This window comes from Ciconia boyciana, chromosome 2 (assembly GCF_034638445.1).
Source record: "Ciconia boyciana chromosome 2, ASM3463844v1, whole genome shotgun sequence".
Classification (NCBI taxonomy): domain Eukaryota; kingdom Metazoa; phylum Chordata; class Aves; order Ciconiiformes; family Ciconiidae; genus Ciconia; species Ciconia boyciana.
The window spans coordinates 77083620-77109759 of NC_132935.1; the positions used below are offsets into that span (position 1 = coordinate 77083620).

At 39.5% G+C, this 26140-nt stretch overlaps 1 protein-coding gene across 1 annotated transcript in view; it reads left to right on the forward strand.

Annotated features, from left to right (window-relative positions):
• DDC (dopa decarboxylase) overlaps window positions 1–24827 on the forward strand; it is a 60310-nt gene extending 35483 nt beyond the window's left edge. Inside the window, exons 8-14 of the mRNA XM_072851342.1 lie at window positions 878–972; window positions 2914–2981; window positions 8238–8314; window positions 12037–12056; window positions 12800–12898; window positions 20248–20349; window positions 24602–24827. Of these exons, the coding sequence (XP_072707443.1) occupies window positions 878–972; window positions 2914–2981; window positions 8238–8314; window positions 12037–12056; window positions 12800–12898; window positions 20248–20349; window positions 24602–24817 (677 nt within the window). The 3' untranslated portion in view covers window positions 24818–24827. The remainder of the gene's footprint in view (window positions 1–877; window positions 973–2913; window positions 2982–8237; window positions 8315–12036; window positions 12057–12799; window positions 12899–20247; window positions 20350–24601) is intronic.
• The last annotated feature ends 1313 nt before the right edge of the window (window positions 24828–26140 follow it).

The window sequence follows — 26140 nt, forward strand, 5'->3', positions numbered from 1 at the left end:
GCTTTTTCCAGACAGTTATGCAAAAAGAAAATGTAGTTCACAAGAATGCAAATTCCAGCATGAACTCGGTGCCCAGTTGCAGATCTGAATGGATATACCTCTGTATGTGGAAATACCCATCAGAATTATTTGGTGACCAATGTAAAGATGTTATGTGGGCTTCAGTCATTGACTCTTAGACCAGGATTGTTACCGTGTGCATTAATAGAGGTGATGTCTAGCAGAGCGTGAATACTGAATTACAGAGAATACAGGAGGGGTTCATATGCTAAAATAGTTCTGCAGAAACCATTCAGTGACTAATCAAAACTAGCACTTTCTTAACCTTTCAATGCTTGCCTTTGCATAAGTGTCTCAGTCCTTGAAATAAATAGTTTGCTGCACATAGTTCAAAAGCATGCACATGCACACATGTCAATATGGAAAAAATGCTGTTTAGAAACCTGTGTTTGCGATTCATGAGTTAGAAGTGGGGAGCACAGCTAAAACTCTAGCTTCTCTTGCTAAAGTAGATAGTTTTACTACCTTAGAAATTATAACTACCTCTCTAGATACGTCTTCTTAAAGTGTATTTTATAATGGTTCTTACATCAAAATAATTTAATATTTTATGTTGCTTAATATTACTAAGATAAACCTAGACATGCAAGGACTCTGTTCCAGTAGAAGTGGGGAGGAAGAAGAATGTGTTATGTATACCTCTTTATGTATTAACAGAAACCCAGATGGTAGAAACATTTCATCTCTTAATTTAATTTTAAATTGGGGAAATAATAACACGAAAGAAAAATCTCTCAGGCACTTGGTTTCATGCAAATTAATAGGGCTTTTTAATCTGCTGTTTAATTTGTTTCCCTTTCAATTCCCTTTTTTTTAGGTAACAAGGAAAATATCTGGATGCATATTGATGCAGCCTATGCTGGGAGTGCATTCATCTGCCCTGAATTCCGGCATCTTTTAAACGGAGTGGAGGTGAATGAAGTGTTTCTTCTCTAGCAGCCTGCTAAAACCTTGCTCTGCCATAGAATTTGTGTGTTTCTTATGCATCCAACATTAATGGCTCTTCTAGAATCTCTGAGTATGCTGCACTTCAGTTTCCACTACAAATCCCTATATGTTCTATTACATTACTTACTTACATAATTTTACTGGTTTACATAATTTTTACTGGTTTACATAATTTTTACTGGTTTATTCTGGGAGCATGCAACTTACCACAGTATGTAAAAGTTTGTCATTCAGAACAGCAAGTCATAGTGAATCAACAAAGTGTCTTACAAAATAGAAAATAGGAAGTTTTTTCCCAAATATCCAAAAAGGCATGTTAATATAATATAATATAATATAATATAATATAATATAATATAATATAATAAGTATATTGTAACACCCTAATTCTACATTACACAAAAAAGGAAAAAAGAAAAGAGAAGAAGTTCAACAAAGTAATGAGCGATGAGCTTATTATGTCTGATTTTTTGTTTCCATCCTGAAAGTCATATAGGATACAGCCAGTAGCTGTATCTCAAACAGACAGGGTTTAATAACCAAGAGAGCTAAATGAAATATTCCTCCAACAGCACTCCTGTTCCTTCCCCTCCCCCTTGCTGAGCTACTTGGCATTCAGTTGCTTAGATAAGAACACTTCAATTTCCTGCTGCTCCCCTCAGACAGTCAGATAAGTCCTTTTCTTCCATGTCAGTGGAGAAAATATTACTGTTTGGTAAAGGCAGAAGTTTAAACACAGCACTGATAGGTAGTGACTAATGAAGAAGAGGAGGGAACCCCCCTGACAAATAAAGCATTTCTTTCTTTTTTTATCAGCAAATGAAGCTTCTTGTAATTTCCTGCGGGGGAATATTTTTTAAATTATTGTTATTGGTTCCTGAAGGAAATGAAACAGCATATCTTGTCTGGGCCAGCATCTGTCATAAGTGTAAATATTTAACAACCATGAATAGGTTTCTTACCTTACATAGGACAGGGAGATAGCTAGACAGATGTATAGACAGACAGACCAACAGACAGATAATATCCTCTTATGAGAGCAATTGTTCATTGTTTACAAGTGACAGGGAAGGTTATGAGAAGGAAATGAGAACAGAAAGGTGCTATATGGAGTAGACAGACCCTGGTGCTGCCAGGCCCCCATCTCTCTTTTTTAAGGCTGATGGCTTCTGCCTTTGTTAACACACAAAACACGGACAAGGCCTTTCCCACACAAGGGCCATCTCACCTACCTGGGTTTCCTCTGATGCCACGCCTAAACACGTGTCAAGTAAAACTGGACTGTTACGTGATTTATATAAACATGTCTTGTGAATGTTTCTTCTGTGTTGGTTTTTCTTTTGACTTAGATGAAAAAATGACTTCTACTAAAAGAGAACACCCTGGCAGGAAAAAACCTGACCATTTCCTGGTCAGTTGTAATTTTATGAATGAACGTGATACACAGATTCTGAACTAAATATATAATTTGTCTCCATGTCTGAATTTGGTGTGTATATGTTTAATATTCTTGGAAATAGAAAGCTTAGTGAATTGTTTGTGGAAATTGGGATATGAACCACAGTGGATTTTCCTGAGCATGCAGATTTTTTCCATTTACACTGAGACATATACTTTTCCATAACATATGTATCTGAAAAGTGTAATTGCTAGCAAGTGCTCAAAATGTTGATAATACCAATAGCCTAGCTGTGCACCTAACCTGAATTCCATTCCCCAAATAAATGAAGATTTAACAACAATAGTTTTCAAGTAAGGTACCATCAGCATGAACATCATCTATAAAGCCCCAATTCAGGAACTCATTCGTAGTTAAGGTGTACTCAGACAATTGACAAAGTGGTATCATTGGCACATGGATCCTTTTCTCCTTCATAATTCTGTTTTTAATTTATCTATTCTCAGTTTGCAGATTCATTTAACTTTAATCCTCACAAATGGCTCCTAGTGAATTTTGACTGCTCTGCTATGTGGTAAGTATTGCAGTAAAAGAAAACATTACAAGAGACAAAAATCACATGTTAACTTAGTCTGCCTTTCTAGCAGTAGACATTTATTTACATTTCTCTATTGAAATGAGGCGTTCTGGATAGCTTTAACTCTTGTAAATTACTTACAAAATTCACTCTTTCATTTAATCCAAGTTTCAAAGAAGTAAAATTTAGAAATAGGCCTGAGCTCTGCATTACGTTCCAGAGAGAGAGAAATCCTGAAAAGTCTGCAGATTCATACTTGCTCCATTTTGGGACTGTTTAAAACATAAATGAAAAAACTTCATTTAAGGATGCTAATGCAATGAACAGCATGCTAAACAGAGCTTTTTATTCTTTTCCATAACATTTCTTTTTGTTTGAGCCTTGATTCTTTCAAAAGCCTTTCTAAAAATGCTTGGGATTTGGCTGATGAAAAGCAATTGTTTTCAAAAAGGACTATTTATGCAATTTTGTACTGATTTTCAATTTCCACAGATGACAGCAGAGGTGACACTTTGATATAAGAAGATGCCACAGCAGAAACCAGTAGACATACTTTGAAACAAAGCGAAGTATCATAGCAGTAATAATAGCAGTAATGATAACATCCCATAATAGGTGATCCTATGGTGTCCCAATTTGGAATCTCCAGAACCTAGTGTCTACCAGTGTCATGAATAATTATACTTATTAGCAAAACAGCTATTCAGTAAATGCAGACTATTTATCAAAAGAAATGAAAACATTAATTTCAGTTATAATAGAACAAAATTTGCAAAAAATGCAAAAAGAAGGGAAACCTGAATGTCAAAAGGAAGACTCCAAAACATCATCCAGAAAAAGGTCACCTTATTTAAAAGAAGAACAAATGTGAGACAGTGACCACTTCCTTGCCTTTGGTTAACCTTTGGCTCTTGTAAAATCCTCAGCAAAGTTGACTTGTGCACAAATATGTATATTATTCAGATAATACATGACATTGTTGAATTTAAGAGCTTTCCCGATGTAGGCACGTCAAATATTCCAAGCCATAATGAAATTTTTCTTTTCCTTAGAGTAAGTGGCTTACATTTTGATCCTGATTCATCAGTAGTGGCAGTGATTAACCCAAGACTCCAGTTTATAAGTACCTCATAATTAGCTGCCTCTCTCTGTACATGGAAATAGGGAGAAGATGAAACTCCTTTGCTAGTTTCTCTCTTCTTTTGCTCATCACTCCAAGACATTGTTAGCAAAGTAGCCACTCAGAAATGAGAAAATACACCATAATTCTCTTTAATGTCTGTAGGACAATTAGGGGCCAGAGTCTAGTCCCTACCAGTTTAATTTCTCATTAATTCTGCTTTCCCCTATAACCCCGTGGAACACTCTGTTACAAGTGTTTTACCTGGCTTTCCAGGAAAACCAGGTATATACAATCACACCATCTGGAAAGACTTAGGAAAGTACTTTTCTCCATGTTGTTTCTTGCCTGTTTTTAGATAAGCCATTGCATAAAATGCTTGTTTTCATCAGTAGTAAGATGTCACTATAAGGAATCTCAAGAGACCTTGCAATATGTCTCCTTACTCAAAGCGAAAGCTTCACAGCTAGAGCCATTCAGGCTTCATTTCAGCAAGGCATTTACGTGTAGGTGTTGTTCACTTAATCAGGAATGAAGTATACATTTAGAGGTAGACTCTTTGACTTGAAGCCAAATCCGTCGTCCAGCTACTTCTAAGGCCCATGTCCAAAATTCACCTCTCTCATCAACTGTAATGCTGCCTGAAAAGGTGAAACGTAATAATAAAGGATGAAGGAACCCAGTGAGGAAAAGTAACTGTGAAGGATACATAGTCCTCTTAGGCTCCATGGCAAGTATGAACCGTGATATTGTAATAATAGGGGAAGAGTTCAATAAACAGTGAACACCATTTCAGAATCAAATGAAGCTGAGACCCACTGATGGACAGGCTTCTAACTCACCCAGGCTCCTCAGCACTTTCTCCAATAAACACTCCCATTTCTTTTCCCTGCAAGTTGATTGAGATAATCTAGCCGTTAGATCTCTAATGTAATTACTTAACTACTCCGTGCAATGAGTAGCACTGATGTAATTTGGGATTTGCAGGCAATTTCATGTAAAATATTTTGTAAAATATTCTCAGACTTCTCGAGGCACAGAAAAGAGCAGTCAGTTTCCTATAAAAGGGAATTTAATATAGCCACTCCGAGAGGGGTATATTTTCCATATTCAAATGTTGGTGTCCTTTAGAGACTCTGCCTTGAAACTACCAGTCAGTTTTGCCTGACTTGTTTAATTGGTGAATATTATAAAATAGGAAGAAATGTCTTCTTTCACAGAGAGTGAAAATAATAATCTTGCAAAGTCTTGGTATTTTTGCTTGTCTATTACTCTTTTCAGGGTTTAAGTGTTAATGTTAGGTTGGGATGGTTGTTTTAGTATTTGAAAAGAAGGTGCTTATAGGAAATGGTTATCTGTAGACGGAAGTGGAATTTTCCTGCTGGTTTATAATATGAAGTCACCTTTTTGGTTATTGTATCTATCAGTTAAAATGGACAGAATAGAGTGAGGCTGTTAAAAGCCGCAGCTGTGCAATCCAAGTCAGTCACTTTTCACAAGTTTTCACTGCTTTATTCACCAGGACTTTTACTGTGCATTTTGTATTATGAGTGCTTAATTTGTGAATCTGTGCCACTCCAGCTAGATCTTAGTAGGTCTATTAGCATAACATCAAGCCTTAAAAAACCTCTAGTTTATCGATGACGTTTTTGAAATATATATTCAGGATCCTTCAGTCAACCAGGGGTATTTGCAAATAAAGTTAAGAACACCACTTGTATCCATTAGCAGACCACACAAGCACTTACTGCAAAGAAGTTTAAATACACAGGGTGAAATCTAGACATGCTGTATAAAGGTGCAACTCAACTGCTTCATATACGTTGATGTCCAGGCTTTGGATTTATTTTAGTAATCCTTTGAGATAGTTTTTCATGGCTGCCAGATTAAGACCTGTGAAGTCCCCAGGTGGAACAGACACCATCTTTTAAAAAAGCAGGAACATCATTGCGAAATGATGACTCTACCAGTTTAATTTCTCAGTTCAGTTTTGATTTCTCTGTTCAGTTTTTTCAGTTAATTCAGTTAATTTTCATTTTTTTCAGTTAATTTCTCTGTTCAGTTTTGGGCCCCTCACTACCAGAGAGACATTGAGGTGCTGGAGCGTGTCCAGAGAAAGGCAGCAAAGCTGGTGAAGGGTCTGGAGCACAAGTCTGATGAGGAGCGACTGAGGGAACTGGGGTTGTTTAGCCTGGAGAAAAGGAGGCTGAGGGGAGACCTTATCGCTCTCTACAACTACCTGAAAGGAGGTTGTAGAGAGGTGGGGGTCGGTCTCTTCTCCCAGGTAACAAGCGATAGGACAAGAGGAAATGGCCTCCAGTTGCACCAGGGGAGGTTTAGACTGGATATTAGGAAATTTTACTTCACTGAAAGGGTTATCAAGCATTGGAACAGGCTGCCCAGGGAAGTGGTTGAGTTGCCATCCCTGGAGGTATTTAAAAGACGTTTGGATGAGGTGCTTAGGGACATGGTGTAGTGGTGGTCTTGGTAGTGTTAGGTTTGCAGTTGGACTCGATGATCTTAGAGGTCTTTTCCAACCTATACGATTCTGTGATTCTGTGATCATCAAGGAAGTGCAAGATGACGGCATTTTTATAGCTTCCAAGTGACCAGATGTTCCTGCAGAATAGTTACATGTTCCATTGTTTAGCACAGCATGTTACAGGAGAAGGAATGAAGCTCTTGCAAGACAACTCATGATATTGCTTGTAACTTGGGTTAGTTGCATATGGAATGAGCTACTGAAACATGAAGATATCACAGTAATCAAATTCATCAGATAAACTACAGGAGAACAACTTAGGGTTTGTTCACAATACCTACCCTAATTAAACCTGCTTTCAAGTCACAGTTTCCTCCTTCTGTCCACAGGATATTTTCAACACACAACTAGATTATTTATGGGTTTTATTGAGAGTATTCCGAATGTCTTTTACTATTTTTCATGTGCAGAAGCTTACTTATCTTCAGCTATGTACTTTCCATACCTGAAGGCAAGTCCTTGGTTAACCTTGGCCCTCTCCTGACCATGAAAGTGAGAGGAGGGCTTTTTGCTTCTTTGAATAAGATGTTTTATGAGCATAGTGTAGATGTGGATGAGACTGGCAGTATGTACTGGCCTGTGCATTTATACATACAGACTAAAATATTGGAAATTAGATTTTTACTTAGAATTTTACACTGAAACATTAAAAAACGTTAAAAAAGGGATGCACAGCAAATCATAAAAGGTTTGGACTTTTGTCATCTAGAGTGTCCCCATGTTGACATCATTATTGCTTGCTTTGTGAAGTATTTATAGGCCTAATGTAATTACGTAGCAGTCTCTCCCTTCCTGATTTCTGCTTTCTTCTTTTTCTGCCTCTATACACCCCATCATTTGTAGAGGTGAGTCAATCTTACACATAGAGCAAAGCATAAACCAGCAAAATCTTCTTATTGCCCACTGGCAAAATGTAGCTTATTCTTTCTAAAAGGGACACGTTGGCTTTTGAAACTCCGACCAGTTACACCACCCACTAGCTGGCACTAGTAAGGTATGCGTCTCGGTTTTACGTTGTGCTGTAGTCTACCTGTCAGTCATTGTATATTGGATCCAGCTAAGGGCAGGGTGGTACAAGAGGGAAGCCTGAGTCTGGAGCGGGTGGCTCGTCCCTACCAGTGGCTGCTGTGGACCCACCACCGCAGCTCGGATAGACAGTGGCCAGCATCCACAAAGCCTCAGCGTGGCTGTGCACAGTGTCTAGGAAGCCACAGCTCTTCCCACACAGCTTTGTACTGCAGTGATTTCCAGGCAACTTCTGTTGACTGCAAACATTAACATTGCTTTAGCGAGTCGCACAGTCTGGTGTGAGCGTCTATCACCATAAAAAGATCCTCTCTGTCTGTTTCTTGTCTGTTTTTAAATATGCAGTCGTGCAGTCATGCTGCCCGTTCCTGCTGAGCCTTACACTTAGCTACTTGTAAGTACAGTACTGATATGGCTGTGAAAAAGCACTGAAAATGGCACAGGCTGTGCTCAGGAAATACGCCAGTTTAAACACATTCAATGTGCCTTCACTTCTTGTGGAAATTTAATCCTTTCAATTTGAATTCTTAAATTTCTCAATTTGATTTCTTTCTTTTTTATACAGGGTGAAAAAAAGATCAGATTTAACAGATGCCTTTAAATTAGAACCTGTTTACCTGCAGCATCACCATCAGGAGTCTGGTAATTTTATACTTGAATGAAAGTATTAGTATTATTTTGTCTGCACACTGATATTTAATGGAAAAAAGGACTTAAGATGAAAACTGAAATTCTTAAAACTACCTAAGTTGTTTAGGAGCCTGTTTCCATTTTCAAAGTGCTCCAAGGAGTTAAGCTTATTAAAGTGCAAACACACATCTAGTGAGATTTTAGTTAGCATAAAAAGCAATTCATGGAAAGGCATTTTATAAAGCATTATACTGATACTTTTGCCTTGGAATTTCCCCAGCTCCAGATTTACCACTGACTCTTTGTAGGAGTGTTGAGAAAATTCTTAATGATCTTTTGGTAGTCAGATAAACATATTATTGGGTGCTGCGTATTGAGTCCCCTAACCTGCCTTCCCCAGCATACCTTTCTCCAGGATGATTTCAAGATCTGATTTGGTTTTAGGCTTTCTAAAGCCTGTGACCTTTTTTCTTAGCTATGCAGGCAAGCTCTGATTCAAATTTTCAAATACCCATGTCAGAAGCAAACATTCCCTGAAACCGCAGAGAAGGGGTGAGCTGTGTTTGATATCTGTGCTCTATTTCGAATGACAGCTGTCTGGGACATTATCCTGTTGCTCTCATGTCCTTACATTGATCGTAGGGAAGAAGGTGAGTGCAGGCTATCTATCTGTCTTGTACCAAATGCTCACGAAAGCTCTTCACAAAGTGCTTGCAAAGAACTTACAAATCTTGGGCCCTGTACAAAGCTCCTTAATGGATTAGTGCTGCTCCTTGCACATACCTAGCAACTGCAGAGTGGCATTTGCCATCCTGAAGCCTGTTTTTACCCGTTCGGCTAATAACTGATTAATTGTGAAGAAGGTCACAGCAGTGCAATGTCAGCATGTGATGCAAGTTCCCTCATAACTTTCTCAAGAGGGTGAATCACATGTGGATGTTCTTACCATTTACTCTGTCTCATACCTTTCCTGGAACTGCTGGTGCTGATCTGTGTTGACAAGTATATCCTGAGTACTTTTCTCTCTGTTATGGCTATGGACTCATTGACATTTAATTTAATACCACCCAGAATTCCACCGTTCCCTAAAAAGCCCTAGGAAAAGCAGATTCCTGTGCCTTAACCCTGAACTGGCAGAAATTTTGCATTTTATTCCTTTTCTACATTTCCAAGCAATGCAAATATAGAACAGTGCAGTAAACAGGAAAATGCAGTAACTCTGGAGCTGAGGTTCACCTTCCAAAGGCTAGACTTGTTAAGAAAAGATATGTATTGGGTTTTGGCCTTTTAAAATGAAAAATACAAGTTATGGCAAATATACTTACATCACAAGCTTTTAATTAACATACATGAAAAATACTTATCTTGAGGAGAAATAATACAACCTTAACTAAAGTGAAAGTGTGTCCTTGCGACAACCAACAGTGCTGGTACAAGAACCTTAGGGTCTCCCCAGGTTAAATAACACCAGAAGAAAACCAGACCTTTCTTAAAACTAGGTGCTTTCAGGGAGGCCACCTAGATAACCTGAAAACTTTACCTCCCCAGCTGGATAATAGGTTGTTCAGCCTTCGTCCTGCCTTCAGAGGCTGTGATAGTATGTTATATAATCTGGACTTAATGATGCCAAATAGATCAGCTGATTACTAGCAGTCTAGTGATGCTAAATTTTTCTATGCTCTATTCCCATTTGATATCAATGGGCCAAAGAGCTGGACAACACTTTTCAAATGCAAATGCCTCTAGTTAAGCTGTTAAATACAATCCACACTTATGCCTTCCATAAAAATAGTCAAATTCGCAAAGGTGCGAGGCTGTTACAGTCCCTGTTGATCCCTGTGTGATTTACGGGATGTCAGCGCTCGTGGAAATAGGACTTGTCTAATGGAGGGTCTTACTTTCTGATTATATCTCAGGTCTGAGAATTCCCATCATGGTTTACAAGGCAAATGAAGTAGCATTTCTGAATTTGCTCGTCTCTCACTCAAGAATTCAGATGAGCCGAAAAATATATCTATCTGTGAGCAATTGCTCTTCATAACCATATGGCAATTATGTGTGGCCCCAAGGGGAAAGTCTTTATTTTGTCATTAATTCTAATTTTATGTGATTTGCACCATCCCACCCGGAAGATTATACTAGCTTGCCTGGCAACCCAGGATGTAGGTCAAATCCTCATGGCAGTGTTAGAAGAATGCAGCTTTATGCTCTGTTGTGAACGCCGCATAGGCTCCCACGATGCAATTCCTCCTGGTTAAATACTGATGTAAGACTACGGCTTGTAAGCAAGGACTAATCATGGGTTGCATTCTGCTTCACAGCTTGTGAAAGGCGTTGCTGTGGATCATTAGACATAGCCCCTTACAGGACTGTAGGATTATTTATCTATCACCAGTTGCTTTACTCTCTTTGCTGCCAGTCTTGCAGCTATCAAACAAAAATGGCTGCTAGAATGCAGAATATGAATGTTACCAAATACCTCGTTACCGAGCTGAGACAACCATGTTCACTTCCTGAAGACCAGGAACAGGTTCATGATTGTTGGTTGTTGTGTGGGGTTTTTTTCATCTGGAAAATAACCTAGTCACAGGCTAAAGAACCAAATGGCTATATGTCGAAGGACCATGTTTTTCCTTGTGCTTTGGCTGCGTAGACAAGAGAATGTTGGCAAGAGAGCTTGTAACACAGGAAGTACAGTCTTTTACCCCCAGAAAATACAAAGGCTGAGAATTACATACATGCCGTAAACGGGTCAAATTCAGAAGCTACAGTTCCATATAGTACCTTGCATTTCATAATTCCAGGAGCACTTAGACAGCACTTTCCCTTGGAATTTAAGTACATACTTTCCTATGAAGCTTATGCTCCACTGCAGAATAATAAAGCAGAATAAGAGAGCTAAGCAGATGCTCCCACATTTTGCTAAAGAAGTGCTTTAGAGTTTAGGTCAGTGTAACTTCTGTACTGGCTTCCTGCAAGTAATCCAGCTTTATGTTACCGTTTCCTTTACTGTGAAGTCCATATAAGCACCTGATTCAAAGAAAAGGTAGATGCATCTTGACTCTGTGTGCTCATATAGAAGATAACTAATAACGCCCTCTACTTGCCTCCCTGAACTGCTCTGGGGCTTGGTCAATCTGTGTTTGTAAGGGGCTTTCACTCCATCAAATGAAAAGCCATAAAACCCCGCAGAACGCTATTCTCCAAGCAGGAGGAGGTCAATTCTGAATCAAATTTTCAAGTCACTTATTAGACAGGCTGAAGAATTAGCAGCAAATATATGAGTGAGTAGAAAAGGTAGTTAGAAGCAGAGAACGAGTGATGAAGTGAGTTTGGGGATTCTGCAATCTGTTTCAAGCAAAATTAATGATTGCCATTTTATCCACTACTTCTTTTCCTTACAAGAGGAAAAGAAACACAGTATTTAGTCCATCATCTCCACAGGATCTGAAGTATAACAGAAAGGAAAATTGTGTTCTTCCCCTGAAAATTGTTTAGTTTGTTAGTGGTATATTCTGACTAGCTAAGGAATGAAGCTTACTACAAGCACCTGCAGTTAGCATGCTGCCAAGTATCCTGCTAGGTGTTTAGTGGTCCTGTTGACACTGATGATGCTGGAGTTTGTAGCAAACATAAAGGATAGCTAAGATACAGCTTCTTCAACAGAATTAGAATGATTGTAGGTTTTGGTGGTTGTGATGAAGCAATGTGAACATTTTTTCTTTAACTTCCAGGCCTGGTAACAGATTATCGGGTAAGTACAGCACCCATCTAATAATTAATACTCTTACTTGTATACACTGATATTTCCAGGACTTTTATTTTCTGTTACTATCATAAACCTCAAAACCTTATGTTTCTTTTCAGGAAGGATGCAGCTTGCTAAATTTTTAACATTCCTCAAGCCAAAACTTTAAACGCTATTTAAAAAAAAAAAAAAAAAAAAAAAAAGTTGAAAAGCAGAAATCATCTTGCGTGTGTAATATCTCAAGGTTTAGGCCGTAGAAAGAAATGTCCTGAAGATTTTTTTTCCTCAGCATAGTGAGTAATACATTTTTTTAAATGCACTTGTGTTTTAACCTTTCAGCAACAGAAACACTGTTGTTTTGAAATGGAAAATGGGCCTGTCATTGCAGATGCTAGCCCCACAGCTGTAAGCAAGCCAGTGTACATAAGCTTCTAAGATACTTATTTTTCCAAAGCCTTCAAGGAGAACTCAGGCTGCACAAAGAAAATTTGATTTGCCTTCTGACCCTTCCATTCTGAGATCAACCTCCTTTTCCAATTTTCATTTGAAAATTTTGAGTATTAAACAGTCACACCAGGGCATTAACCAGAAATAAACATTTCTGTTACCATTTGACCCACCTCTAGCAACTGCCTGTAGGATGGGGCAATGCGGTACGCTTCAAAATCATTGCAGAATGTACAATTTCTGCAGTATTACTGCAGCCATGACCTCTAACGTGGGTGCCCTCCCTTCTCCCTGGCTTGCAGCACTGGCAGATTCCCCTGGGGAGGAGGTTCCGCTCCCTGAAGCTCTGGTTCGTGCTGAGGATGTACGGGGTCACGGGACTGCAGGAGCATATCCGCAAGGTGACTGGAGTTTGCTTTCTTGGGTAACCTGTGGTGGGAGGGCAAGGGAAAATGAGCTTGTTACCGATCTACACTCCATGACTTCTGTACACAACAGAAAGCATAGGCAACAGGTTTTGGACAGCTGGGTTCAATAGCGGTACTGCTTGTTTGCCCCACGTAGTATCGCAATTTCCTATCATGGCGGCATCAAAACTCTCATATGTTTTGGGTTAATCTTTAGAGAAGGCAAGCCGAGGAATTTGGAATTTCTACAATGTGGGACCATAGTTCCCTCTGAAATTAAGCCAGAGCACTTTAATGGTTTTATTGGGGGAAAACATGTTTATTCATGACTTCCTTATTTTATTAATGTGCATGCATTGATACCATGTTTAGATTGCGATTAAGGTCAGGTGGCATTTATGATACAGTAACTTACTGGGCATGTCTACCTTTGCTGTTTCTTTGCTTCCTGTTTAAAATCCACCTTTTTTTAAAAAAAAGAAGTGTACAATTTACAGTTTGTTAACATTGTTATGACAAAGTACTAAGTTTATTCTTGATGTAAAAAGAAGAGGCTTTTTTGTCACTAAAAAACACACCTGGCGCCAGTCTAAGTTATATATATCCTTTCTCTGTAGCAGGAAAGTCAAATTCAAGCATACCTTTCATCTTTATGAAGTTCAGGGAAGCTACTAGTGAGGGGACATCCATGACTTGGCTCTAAATATTTACAAAAATATCCATTAGCTAAGAGTCTGGTCTAGTATACCAAACTCTCTGCAGACACACATTCCTTTCTGTTGTGGTACTAAACAGATTAATTCCCAAGAAAGGCTTTTTCCACTGTTGTAAAATCGCTGCATGAGTAAGTCTCTTTGGATTTGAAAAGGTTCTGGGATGGAAGGTACCCTCTTTGCTTCCCATTTTTATCACACTATAATTTCCAACTGACTACACAGATATCTGAATTGGATTTTTATCCTTAACAAGGCCTTCAGAAATAAATTTTGACAACAGTGGCAATCCTGGTGCTCTGTTATGCTTGTGGCAATCCAATACATACCCTTCTGATGAACAATTGAGACAAGGTTTGTTATCACCTTACTAGGCTGCCTTTACAGTTTCCAGTGGGTTTATCTCTCAGGTTAGATTTCTGGAGACTGCAATTATTTTAATATGATGTCAAGTTTTGAAGTAGGGCTAAATCTTTCACTGGGGAAATAGAGGGTTAGAAGCCCCCTGTTAATTACACGGCCTTTTATCAGGCTGATTTCCACAGGTCAGTACTTCCATTCAACAAGTTCCCTTTTTCCCTGTCTCCCAGCTATTTCCCTCACTGTCCAGCCAAAAAGCGCTTGTCTTCCTATAATCATAGCTGAAGACTGTTTTTTTAGACTTCCTGTGATACACAGTTCAGGAAGGCTAAGCAAATCAATCTTTTCTTAAAGATACTGACTCCAAAGTAAAACTCTAATATGTTCCCTTATTTGTAAAGGTAATTCAGACAGCTAGATTTCCAAGGACATGTTGAATTGAGTGTGTTCGTTAAGGGCTAAAGTGTTCCCTGGTGTACAGAGAAAAAGAAGTTATGACCTTATGGTTGCAACTTTGGAAGGGCAAGAGGGGTAATGAAGTGCAGAATTTGGGTCACTGTATACATCTGTCAAACTGGAACCATGAAGTTAGTTTCTCCTCACCCCCACCTCCCCAGATGAGTGGTGATTAAATTCAGTGGGTTCCAAAGCAGCTTTAAAAAAAGTCAATTCTATCTCCAGCAGTTCTCTGTGGAACTTCCATTTCAGAAATAATTGCGTTTAATTTGCTCCCTCCCTCTAGCAGTATTTAAGATCTCTCTTGCGAGTTTGCAGACATGTTGGTAAAGTTGTATCAGTAGCTGCAAAATAACATGTTAAAATGTGTTTCATATCTTGCCCATTATCCTCTCTTCTCAGGAATTATCCTTGGTTCCAGATTTATCATGACGCCTTTTCTTTTCATAGTGTAGTAATCAAGTATGTAAACCAGCCTGACACTGCTTTACATTTTCAAACCTATAGGCGACTCTCCGAACAAAAAGTAATTTGTAACTTCACTGCACTTGTTAACTTCACTTTAATGTTGCTCGCCCCAGTGCTTGGCCTTGAAAAGTTGCTTGCTTTTAAACACGTTTTAGCGTCTTGCAAATAACAGCTTTTATATTCCCGTTGCTGGCAAAGGCAGTCCTTGAAGGGAATACCTGGCACTGTGTCTTGCGTACTTGGGACTTCTAGCTGTGTTTCAAGGGAAGCCCTGTAGTTGCCAGGATGATTTCTGAAGCCGCGCTGATTACAGTGGGTCATAGAGTGGACGTCGGTAGAATGCAAAGAGACCTAGGAACAGTGGCAGGAGCAGGTATTGCAGCCTTCAAGTGGAGAGCAGAGTGGCTGGAGCTGGGGAAGCAGGAAGAAGTTCTCTCTCTCTGTTGTATTAGTAAGGAGTTGCCCCAGGGAAAGGGCCAGGAACACAGAGTCAGGCAGAAGAGCAGAGCTTGGAAACAGCTCCTTAGGCTGTAACCTGGGGAAGGGGATGCCTACGTTTGGGACGTAGCATCCAGTCGTACGCCACGTAGTTTTCATGCGCCAACATATCTGTATGTAGGGCATGTCATTCCTGTTTGTGCTGTACAATAGCAGCTAAGGCATGCCTGTTCAGATGCAGCGCTGGGCCTTACTAAGAGATTTGGGAGCCAGGGTTTCAATTCCTTTCTGAGTTTATACAAATCCCAATACAGATGCTGTGATCGCCTAGAAAAACAGAAGACGCTTCAGCTCCCACGTCATAGACAACTGTAGGAAGATGTATCCAGTGTTTATAGACTTCTCCTTAGGCTTCTTTTGCACAGCCAGGTCTTACTTACAAAGTGATTTGAGATTTTCAACAGTGATGAGCTTCTGACCTAATATACAGGGAAAAAACACTGCATAAGCTTAAGAAGCCACCCCATTTGCTGTGTGATTAGCAAGCTTCTATATGGAAGACCAACAATATCTGCAACTATCTCTTCACAAACTTTTGGTTTTTTTCTGGACGTAAACTGCCACAAAAAACTATTTGTCTCTTTCCTTCTTTTTTTCTTTTGTCTTTTTCTCTTTTATTAGTAAGTTTTAAGAAAAAGATGTTTGTTATGTTTGCAGCTTTAAGGTCTGCATCAAAATGACTAGAGGACCACTGCAACCTGGCGCTTGCTTGTACTGAGGAAGGCATTTAGGAACTAAAATATTCCTGGGAGATGAGAATGTGTGACTTGGATTTAGATACAGTAACTTCTTTTGTTTTCCAAACCTTCCAGTTATGCACTCCTTTCCCACACATGTAATATTAACCTATTGCAAAGTATAGGTTTAACAGCAGTGCTAAAGGGGAGGGCAGTCATCTCTGAAGGATGTGGGGAGAGAAAAATACAAATTTTGGAGGTAAGTCCCAAAGCCGCAGAGGAGATGTACAAAGAGGGCAAACGCAACAACAAGAACAGTCTTCTGGACTGATTCCAAACACTCAGAGTCAGTATAAATGTGAAACCCAAATGGCCCATTTGTAAATGGCCCATTTGCAAACTGCTTGACCATATATTACTCTTTTGTCGGTTTAAGTCCTCTCAAAGAGCTCAGAAGCAATTTGAGAAATTTAGCAGTTAATGTTTTTGTATGTGATCCCCACGAATATTTGGACTTGGATGAATCCTCCACAGGACCAGAAGAAATCAGTGTACCGCATCCCTCTTCCTTCACCGAGGATAAGGAATGCCATTAAAAATTACCAGCAGAGACCAAGAAACGGGAACTGTACAGAAGAGCAATGCCAGAGATAGCATTTCAGCTGGGGAGTGGCACAGTCCAAGTGGCTGTTGAGAAGACTCTTTTGACAGCATTTTCCTTCAGAGTGTAGTGGGATGCGAGCTAAGGCAGGCAGAGACGTGAACTCTACAGGGGAAAAGTATGAAGCGATCAGGGCTAGGCAGGTATGCTTATTTGCATATAGACATTAATGTACTCTGATGCTTCAGAAAAGCTCCCTTCAATCAGAAACTATTCTAGTTCTTGAAGCCTTTGCCCAAAATCAAAATTCAGTTTAAACACCTCAATGCAGGAGCCTTTATACTTATACTTACACTTATATTTATATTTATTTATACTTATAGTCATGCATACACAAATACAGATTTTTTTTCAATAGGGACCATATCTTAATGCCTCACAAGTTTACTGCTCCCATTAGTGATTATGTAAGACATTTCCCTTAATCCTGAATAACCAAATTAATTAGATCCCTTTCTTTTTTCCCTTCTCACTGCAGAAGAGCAATGGTTATTTACCTGAGATCGATAGCGATACACAAAAATTCCTTACAAGCCGCTTTTCTTCAATCTGCTAAATTTCACTGTGAAGAGGAGGACTGGTATTCTGCTCCTACATACCCAGACTTCTCAGGCTGCTAACGCAGTCCATGTGATTCGCTTTGGGAACCCATGCGATAAAGGGATAGTCCAAACAATATTGCTAGAAACAGTATGTGAGTCAGTTTGTGTACATCCACTTTTCTGTTCGATTATATAGCAGCATCAAATATAATAATTTTTAAAGGTTAAATAATACTTGAACATCAGCTTGAAGTTAATGATGCTAGGGACGCAGCATGACACCAATGTCAAAATCAAAAGCATTTGGAGGGTTAAAATATCCATAGGTCAGGCTTGGTATGTACACATTCAGCAGAAAACTGAGAACAGCCTGTCAGTTTTACCTCTCCTTCTTTCCTATCCTTAGTTTCAGTGCCTGTGGTTCTCCAAACAGGACTTTATTTTCACAGTTTACCTGCCTCTCTTGACAAGTTGGAGCACTAAAGCCGCACGTGTCCTCCTGGCAGTTATTGCCGTGCCCACATCCAGAGTGCGGGTACAGCTCTTGGACTCGCCGAGAGGCAGGTGTGATACCAAAAAGCCCTTCGGTTTTACAGCGTTTGAACTTCCAGGCTTAATGATGTTTAACTTTATTGGGTGTAATTGTGTTTGGTTGCAACAATCTTTGTAAAAGCAACTCAGAATAACAGGTTATGGTTCAAAGGTGCAGGGCCTTGGGTACCTGCGCTAAGCAAAGCTATTACAGGCGAAACTTCAGCTAAAGCTCCACTTTCTCTCCCTTCCACTTCTGTATCATCTAAAACACTTGGTGCCCCCCCGTGGCCTTACAAATTATTGCTGCTTGCTAAGACGCTGTGGATAAAAGTACTTGCACCCAGACATGAACACAAAATACTTCCAGAATTTTCATTTGTGTTTTACTGAGTATTCTCTCTTTTTCCTCGCTTTTATTTCTTTCAAATTCCTGAAAAGTTCTTCAGTGCCACAACTGGACATAAATACCTGCTATAAAATGTACAGTGTGGGTCTGGAGTTTTCTTGCACAAACTGCTCGCAGTAAGCCACGTCTTAAGTTTTTGTTGTAGTCGGTTCTCACCCAGGTAGATTTTGATTGAATTCGGTTGGTGGTTGCATTCAGCTGAACAGTTGTGAAATTCTAGTCTCATTGAACATAGCTTTTTTTACGGCTTTGATTTCCAAGGCCCGGTATATGCAGTGTGAAATTTTGCGAAGCTGGGTAAAAGACATCAGCTTGGTTAAGACTAGAGAACATGAGGGTAGGAGAAGACAGTAAAAGATCGTTACAACGCGTGTGCATATTTCACATACGTTTTCCACGAATGTATGCATACAAGTATCTGTATATATTCATATAGTTCTGGTCAATTTTCATAGCTGTAAACTCATGCTATTTATCTTAGCAGAACATCCAAATGCCTTGGAAAGGATCGGGCATTGTATTGGTCTCATTCCTGACTGAAAGAGCTTTCAGTCTAATTTTAGAGGGAGATGATAAATGGATGTAACAAACAGCAGAGAGGAAGCGGTAACAACAGTAAGATTGGCTGGTTGCATAGAGTACCAGTATGCCCACTATGAAGGTTTTGAATCAATGTTTTGATTCAATCTAAACAATGTTTTTCTATTTTGAGAAAGAAACAAAGATCAGAAAGCTATGATTAAGATTGCAAAATGTGCTTTCTTCCTTTTTTTTTTTTTTTTCTCTTTTCTGTAATTTCTGTTTTGCCTTGTTCTTGCCCTTTTGGAAAAAGTTCCTGTGAGATGAAACATTCCACATCTAACCCTGGCCCAAAGTGAAATGTTTCATTTTTGTTTCATATCTGTCCTTGAGCCTGCAAAAAAGCAAGGTGCAAAGGAAGGAAAAGACATGGAGTCAGTTGTTTCATTTTATAAAATTATTTGCAATCATAAATACATAAAAGTTAAGGAACTTTTAAACATCATTTTAGAGGTTGCTGATAATTTTTGCTGCAGACTGGCTACTGCATGAAGACAAACTGTAATTCTAATAGCAGGTTGCTGCTGTCTTTTTTTTTTTTCGGGTGGTGAGCACTAGACCAATGATAGCCAGTGAGAGGGGGACTGGATAAGGTACTGCAGGTACCTGATGAGGATATGGGTTCTTTTTTTCCAAGTGCTTTTGAATTCATTTTCTGTTTGGGAGAAAGCGGAACGTGGCATGAGTATGCAAGCATCGCTGACTGATGTTAAGACTGTCCAGCTGGTTGTTAGTATGCCTCTTGGTATTTTTCCCATTTGTTTGAAGTTGGAAGAGCACTGTTTTCCTATGCTTCAAAACAATTGCTCTGTCTGGGTGTCCAACGCCACTCTTTTTTCCCCAGTAACTGCTACACAGGTTGGCTGAGACGTGCTATCCATTTGCTTGGTTATACTGCCATCACCTTTCTTTTCAACTGAACCTGAGCGCCCAGGTCACAAGAGTGAGCAAGTTCTCCCCTTCTTCACAGTTATTCCCACATTAAGTGAACTATCCTGAAAAGTGTATCTAAAGCCAGTCCAGCTTGTTTTGCACTGGAATTGTGATTATTTTCTCTCTATACATCTGTGCATCTCCCCCTTTCCCCACAATAACTTTTGGACTCTTCAGCCATTCCCAGCCAAAACTGGCAGTGGTAGAAAACCTGAAGAAGAATTATTACAATTACTTACTATTAATATGGTATCATGACAGTTATAAAACTGTGTTTCATTAAGCAACAGACTAGTACTGCCTCAGGTAGGCCGAGCTACTGATATAGTAACGGCTTAATATGGCCTCTGGGAGTCATAAACGGGATGTAAGTTAACATAAACAGATGGCGATATGTGAATGTTATCACATATCAGAAGAGGGAACAGAGAAAAGAATGTAGGGATGGAAACAATTTAGCACATCTTTTCTCTTGGTGAATCAAATGTATACAATGTACATACTCTCTGTTCTCAGCACATCAGGCTGTCGCATCAGTTTGAACATTTAGTCCTTCAGGATGAAAGATTTGAGCTCTGCGCTGAGGTTGTCTTGGGACTAGTCTGTTTTCGGCTGAAGGTAAGGCAGCTAAGACCTCCTATTTCTGCTGTTGTGTTTTATAGCGATACAATAACCTGCAACTGAATATAGTCTTTGTAGTTAATATACTTAATTATTTCTTAAGGAAAGTAAAGGGAGTTCATGTAGATCAAAGCAGATTAAAGAAAGAAGCCTAAGACAATTTTGCTAAAAATTAGTCAAATGCTTAAGAGAAATTCAAGCTCATTAGGGTATGAAAATACATAGTCAAGGCAAACAAATGGTCTACCCAATCACACAAAATGACTGTTATATTCCATGCTTGGTGGGCTTTGATGAAGATGATTGTTTTCGTATTTCCCTAGACATTTGTATACAATGTGTGAGTCTATGTGCATGTATTAGATGTTTCTTGTCAACTTAATTTTATATGTGTGTATATTTAATATACAATTATGTGTGTGTGTATATATATATATATATAAAAAATTACTATCGTGGATTAAGATTAGAGTGGTAAACAGTTTTTTGTTGTTTTCTTTAAAGAATACATTTTCATTTCTAAAATCCTACAGTCAGACTGGGCAAACTGGAGCAAGATATGAGTAAGAACAGGTTGCATAGGAGGCCAGCTTCCCAACTGCCCTTGGCCCTGGTCTGCTTTTTTTTGCTGAACTGTCCCTTTTGCCCCTCTTGGCCTTTCATTCCCCAAAATCTCCATAAGTGACAAGTTCATTGATGTAGAGACCTTGCCTGACAGAAACTGGAAAACTCACTCTGCACTCAGAGCATAAGAGCTGCAGGAGCTGGGGGGGTTTCACTTGTTTAATCAGACATTGAAAGGGGATCAATGTCTTGTTTTAGGTAAAGAACTCATTTAACAGAGCAGCTTGCAACTAAAGTCTCTGTGAAGGACTGGATTGTGACACTGAGTCTGAACACGCAGCAATAATAACAAGAGCACCGGTGTTTTCTAGTTCACATGATACCTAAATGAGCTTTTAGCTTTCCTGAAGGCTCACAAGCATATCTTGGCTCCTTCTGGGTAGTGTGGTATTACTATTTTTCCCAAATTCTTTTCTCAGTCATTCAGTTGCCCCAGTTACCTGAGTTTGATGCAATTGGCTGAAGGAGCCAACAAACCTTTAACAACAAGGTAATGGTGAATTAATCTGGAATAGGAAAAAAGTTTGGGGTGAATGTATGTTGTTTAAAATAAAAGAAAAAAAGGATCTGTTGCTAGGGTATCAGGCACGTTACAGAATGTGGAGTTTTTCCAGTAAGTGGAAACATGACTATAATGTCCTTCCTAACAAGAACTTTTAAAAGATTTTGAGGAATAGGTTCTGTGGCTTTTATTGCTCAGTAACAAGATGCTGGTTGTAGTCTGCTCTCTCACATGGAACAAGCAAACATGAGTTTTGCAGCTCCAGAGACAGCTGTTAGCCAGTGCTCAACATTTACTTTAGGGGAACAGTCCTGGTGAAATAGAGCATAGCAGTGCAGGAATTGTCACTTTTGATCAGACCAGTGGTTCGCCTACATCTGTTCTCCTGTCCCTGATGATCCAGAGGAAGAAATCCGATCTACAGGGAAAGACAATTTTGCAGGAGGATGTAAAGCGTGGATACCTAGCTAAGAAACTTTTGGACAAGTTGTAGAATAAAGGCGTGATGCTGCTGAAAACCAATGTTGAAACAGCAGTGTTTTCATCGCTTGCCTTCCTTGTCCAAACAAAGAAAACAAAACCAACCACCTTTCAAATGAAGCGCATTTTATAGTTATTTTTGAAGCTTTATTTGCTTTTTAAATCACTCTTTCAAAAGTCTTCCTGTGATTTCTGTAATTCATATTAAAATGCATCTTAGAAGTAGGATCCTGGCAACTTTTATGTAGTTACAGTAGGACAAAGGGACAGGGGACTTGCACTGTAATGCTGCACAGCTGTAGAAGTATGAAATCTTGTTCCTTCCTTTGTTCTTGAGAAATCCTTTTTTATTTTTCTGCTTAGCTGTAACTTTTAATTTTTTGCCTTTCACACTGTTGAGCAGATGGACTAACAATCTATGACGTTCCTATTATAACTATTCCATCAAATGTATCATGACAAAGGGTTAATTTTTGGCCTCCTTGCCATGTCTGCAGATGAAACAAGTCAAGCCAGTCACTTCTCCACAGGGGTGAGACTACTGTCTTATTGAAGCTGACAGACTCAATCAGAGCTGGCTGCTGGCTTCTCAAAGCTCTGGGAGAGGATTAGGCACTACTAACTTCAATTTGACGTGACACCCGAGTGTCACAGCAGCCCCTAGGTGCAACTGTGAGAGCAGAACAGAAGAAAGATGATAAAACTTTCTCCTCCCTCCCGTCACCCCTGCCAAGGGTATTAACTTAACACCATATAACCGCTTGTATTGCCTAAAAGTTAGTGCTATGTATTTCATATTAAAGTCAAGGATCATCACTTTAACGATGGATTACCTTTGATGAGAAAGCAGTACATCATTGTCACCAGTGACTGACCCGTAAAGGGTGGGGACTTGCAAAACAGCAAAGTTGGTCCTTTCTTAGTTAGGAGCAGTTGAGTTGCATAAAGAGATCTACAAGACTAAGGCTAAGCCAGGAATTTCAGGCTCTCATCCAAATTCCCTAACAGCTTGTGCTAAGTCAGAACAAGGTTTTTGACTTGGCTTCAGCTCTAACTCTAATATGATCCAAACCCATGAGAATAATACTTTTATCCTCAGTGCCAATGGGAAACTGTGTCTCCCTTATGCTTTGGTTTTATATGGAAAAGGCTAAGCAGGCAAGTCACAACTGCGCAGATTTGAGAGAACACGTTTTCCGATAGGGATGTTTTCAAGAAGACCTATGCCGCTACAGTAACAAAACCGCTGCTGAACGGGCGGATTTGTCCATTTGTGACTCTTACCGCAGTCAGTGTTCAGTACGGGAACACTGCGGTAAAAGCCCAGATGCTCCTAGCATCTCTTGCAATTCTGTGTTACCAGGAGTGCAATAGAAAGAGTAAAGGCTGTACAACAGCTAAGATAGTTCCACAAAGAATAAAATGATAGCACTCGAGGTCAACACGGGATATCCTAAGCTATTACGGCAAACTGCCCAGCAAAGCTGAAGCCATCTCTGGGTCTGCTGATATAGAAGTTAGACAGACGGGTTCCCTTACTTTGGGTAACAAAGACTGTCAAAGGTATGCAGCTAGCACTTCATCCTGTGTTGCTAAATCAGACAGAAATCCCAAGATTTTGGGGATCCCTTCTTTCATCATTTTCCTTTAAAGCAATTTACTACTGTTTTTGAAAATCTGATGACATCTTTTGTTTTATTCTCAAATGCTGATGGACATGAACTAGGAAAACCACCAATTCAACATTAGCTGAACCGGCAAAAGAAGCAGTACGCCTCCGTGCAGTCCTGTTTCTTTTGAGAGTTGATACTAAGAGCGTACAGCTGCTCTAAGGGAAATCCTCACATTCACTATTTGAGCACAAGGAGAAGGAAGTAAACTAGAAGGAGATAAAATTCAATACCGCCTGTGTGTAGAGTCCCTCTGACCTTCTGCAAGTTATTTACATTTACATCTTTGTTTCCCGGAATGCAGAAGACTCTCTACTTCCAGTGGGAGGGTCAGTTTACCACATTTCTAAACCCCCCCCCAAACCCACTCTGTAGGATTCTGTGGTGGACACTTCCTATAGAACTTGAGGCAAATACTTTTTTAGGGTTTCTACTGATAGTACCCTGATTGTATGAAACTTACTTATGCCAGGGATACATTACCTTAACTATTTCGTAGCTAAGGGTAAGATTTCCATCTTCATATTCAAAGATTCTCTCACAGCAGCCAGGCTGAACTGAAGACTGGAAGGTTTGTTTTACAAATGTTAGTGTAGTTCATTTCAAAACTTCCTCCCACGTTTGTTTGATTAGATCTAGGAAAAGTGTACTGAAATGGATGCAATAATGAATGCTTTTACACGAAGCTACATAGCTCACGACCTTAGGTCACAAAAAGGCAGTCAGCTATCACAAATGCCCCCATGTGAACACTGCTTCGAAACTCCAGTTAATCCATAAATCTTTTTGTGGCTGAAAAATTATCTGTTGTGCCGGCACCTTTTTGTAATCCTTTGATGGCAAAGCACTGCAAGATGAGAAAGTGGCTGCGTGTTACTGGTGGTACTTGGGCTTGGCTGCTTGGTGGGATTTACGTATTCCAAACTTGCTTCTGAAATTCATCACCATATCCGTTGAATTACAATGATTTCAGGGCTCAAATGACCTAAATAAGGCGCTTCTTGAAAGCATAAATGAGGCCAAGAAGATTCATCTGGTCCCATGCCACCTGCGAGAGAAGTTTGTGCTACGTTTTGCTATTTGTTCCCGCACGGTGGAATCCACCCACGTCAAGTTTGCCTGGCAGCACATCTCACAGCTGGCAACCGATCTTCTGAAAACATGGGAGCAAAACCAGCACCAGCAGTAACAGCAGTGAAGTAGCAGTGGGGAGGAGGTAATTAACTGGCTTTCTCTGTGTTGCCAAATCTTATTTTAGGGGCAGGTGGGCAACTCAAATTAGGAAGGAAAAAAATACAAACCCTGTTGTTAGATAGCCCAGCTGCAGTAGCAAAATCCTTGCCAGCAAGTTGTCTTGTAACCTTAGTCATTCCTTCTCTGTACTGTAGTTTCATCTTGCCATGGCACGTAGCCATGGAGGCTCGAGCTGTCATTTCTTACTAGTTTGTAATCCAGAGCATTTATTGAACCAGGCAATGGAAATGGAAGGGTTAGTGCTCCCTCCGTTGTCCCCATTAACCTCTAGCACACCCACTCCTTTCTTCACAGATGAAACTGTGAGGTGTTATAACCAAGTAATTTAACATTACTGTGACTTCAGAAAGAATCCAAGCTGGGGGAAGTTCAGTACCCTGCTTAGAACATTGTTCAGGTCCTATCTAAACAGGCATGCACAAAGGTCGTTGTCATAATTTGGGGCACTGTCATGTCATGACATGCTTGCTGCAGTAGTTTTGTCAATGAAGTCAGGACTTCAAGGCTTCCTTCATTACATAGCCAGATCAGGGGGGAGTGAGCACTAAAGGAACGATAACCATCTTTATGGCAGGTTCTCTACTTTCTTCTAAAGGGTTTGCTTTTAAAAAGCTTTTAAAAAGCTATTTTGTCAAATCTCAGCAAATAGGTTATGCTGGCTATTGGTTTTCACTTTCATCATTCATAATGAGGCCTCTTAAAAGCTCCTTCTTAAAGAGTTTTGTCAAAAGCTGTGTCCTACCTGGTATTCTACATTTTAAACCAGGTTATTATAAGCAGTGATTACTTGAAAATAATCTGTAAGCTATGTTCTCTGAAATAGAGTTGTGATTTCTTCTTATGGCTACCATTCTGCTTACTTCATTGTGTAATGAGTCTTTGACAAAATGTGCTAAGAAATGCGATCGCAAAAATGTTACCCTTTGCTTCTCAAATTAGCTAACAAACAAGATAAGAAATTACAATAAAACTAGAAATTAAGAGAACTACCCCCCAAATATGCTGTGGTGCCCCCATCAGTGCTTTTCTTCCATTAACAGTCACGCATGGAATATGAAACATTGGAAAACAACCTTCAGAGAAAGCCAAATAATGTGTACTTGACACAAACCATTGATATATCATCCTGTCGAAGGCAGGTAAAGAGGTGAAATGAAAGTCAGAAACAGTATCTGACTTTAGTAAGTACTTCTGCCTTTTTGAAAACATAAATTCCAGACAGTTATTTCTATGTAAATAAGAACAAAGTAAATAGCTA